General features: G+C 49.8%; 1 protein-coding gene across 1 annotated transcript in view; it reads left to right on the forward strand.

Moving 5' to 3' along the window:
• Positions 1-1,059: 1,059 nt before the first annotated feature.
• Positions 1,060-1,165, forward strand: part of SLC3A1 (solute carrier family 3 member 1) — a 37,774-nt gene continuing 37,668 nt past the window's right edge. The window contains exon 1 of the mRNA XM_077749202.1: positions 1,060-1,163. Within this exon, the coding sequence (XP_077605328.1) occupies positions 1,060-1,163 (104 nt within the window). The remainder of the gene's footprint in view (positions 1,164-1,165) is intronic.

The following is a 1,165-nucleotide window of genomic DNA, read 5'->3' on the forward strand; positions in this document are numbered from 1 at the left end:
TCAGTGAACAACAAGTTTATTTATAGGATTGGCCTGGACCGAGATCAAATAAAATCAGCTTCAGTTCCAAAGTGTCGGTGTTCCCTGTCTCCAGACACCCTTCCTTGGATTTGTAGGACAAAAAGAGACCTTTGAAACAAAACATAAAGAAAAGCCTGTTTCTGCTTGCAAAATTCAGTATTTGCTTCTTTTTCTCGGACCTCGCTACAAATGCGCATTTTTAAAAAATATTTTTATTTCTAGGAGAGAGAGAGAGACAGCGTGAGCAGGGGAGGGTCAGAGAGAGAAGGAGTCACAGACTGAAACAGGCTCCAGGCTCTGAGCTGGCAGTCAGCACAGAGCCCGACGCGGGGCTGGAACCCACGAACCGCGAGACCCTGACCTAAGCGAAAGTCGGACGCTTAACCCATTAAGCCACCCAGGCGCCCCTAAAAATGCACATTTTAAAGCTATTTTTTGTATTGTAGTAAAATATACGTAAGATAAAATTGACCACTCTATTTAAGTCTACAATTCGGTGGCATTTCATCCATTTACCCTTTTGTGCATCCGTCTCTACCATCCAGCTCCAGAGCTTTTTCCTCCTCTCAAATGGAGGCTCTGTGCTCACTAAACAGTGAGTCCCCGTGGCTCCCCTCGTCCCAACCCCTGGTACTCCCTTGTCTCTCCGAATTCATCGGGGTGCCTCGTATAAGTGGAATCACACAGTATCTGTTCTTTTGTGGCTCCTTTCCCTTAGCGTGAGAGCTTCAAGGTTCCTCCGCGGTGTAGCATGCAGCAGGGGTTCCTGTTGACGGCCGAATAATACTCCATCGTTTGCATACGTCACCTTTGGTTTGGCCATTCACCCTTTGATGGACACTTGGCTCGTTTCCGCCTTTTGACTGTTGTGAATAACGCTGCCGTGAACACCAGTGCGCTTGGTCAAGTGCGGTGGAACCTAGCAAACCCCNTATTTATAAACCATGAAAGCTCATTAAAGGACCAAGCGCTTCAGCAAGCCACCTTTCCACCGCTGTTACCGCAGGAAGGCCCCCCGGGCGGCGACGGCGGTGGGACATGGCTGCGAAGACCGGCACGACAGACGCCATCAGCATGAGCATGCAGGGGTGCCGGACAAACAACGGGTTTGTCCCGAACGAAGACATCCCGGAGAAGGAGGCGG

The sequence above is a fragment of the Crocuta crocuta genome, unplaced genomic scaffold, assembly GCF_008692635.1.
Source record: "Crocuta crocuta isolate KB4526 unplaced genomic scaffold, BGI_CrCroc_1.0 scaffold118, whole genome shotgun sequence".
NCBI lineage: Eukaryota > Metazoa > Chordata > Mammalia > Carnivora > Hyaenidae > Crocuta > Crocuta crocuta.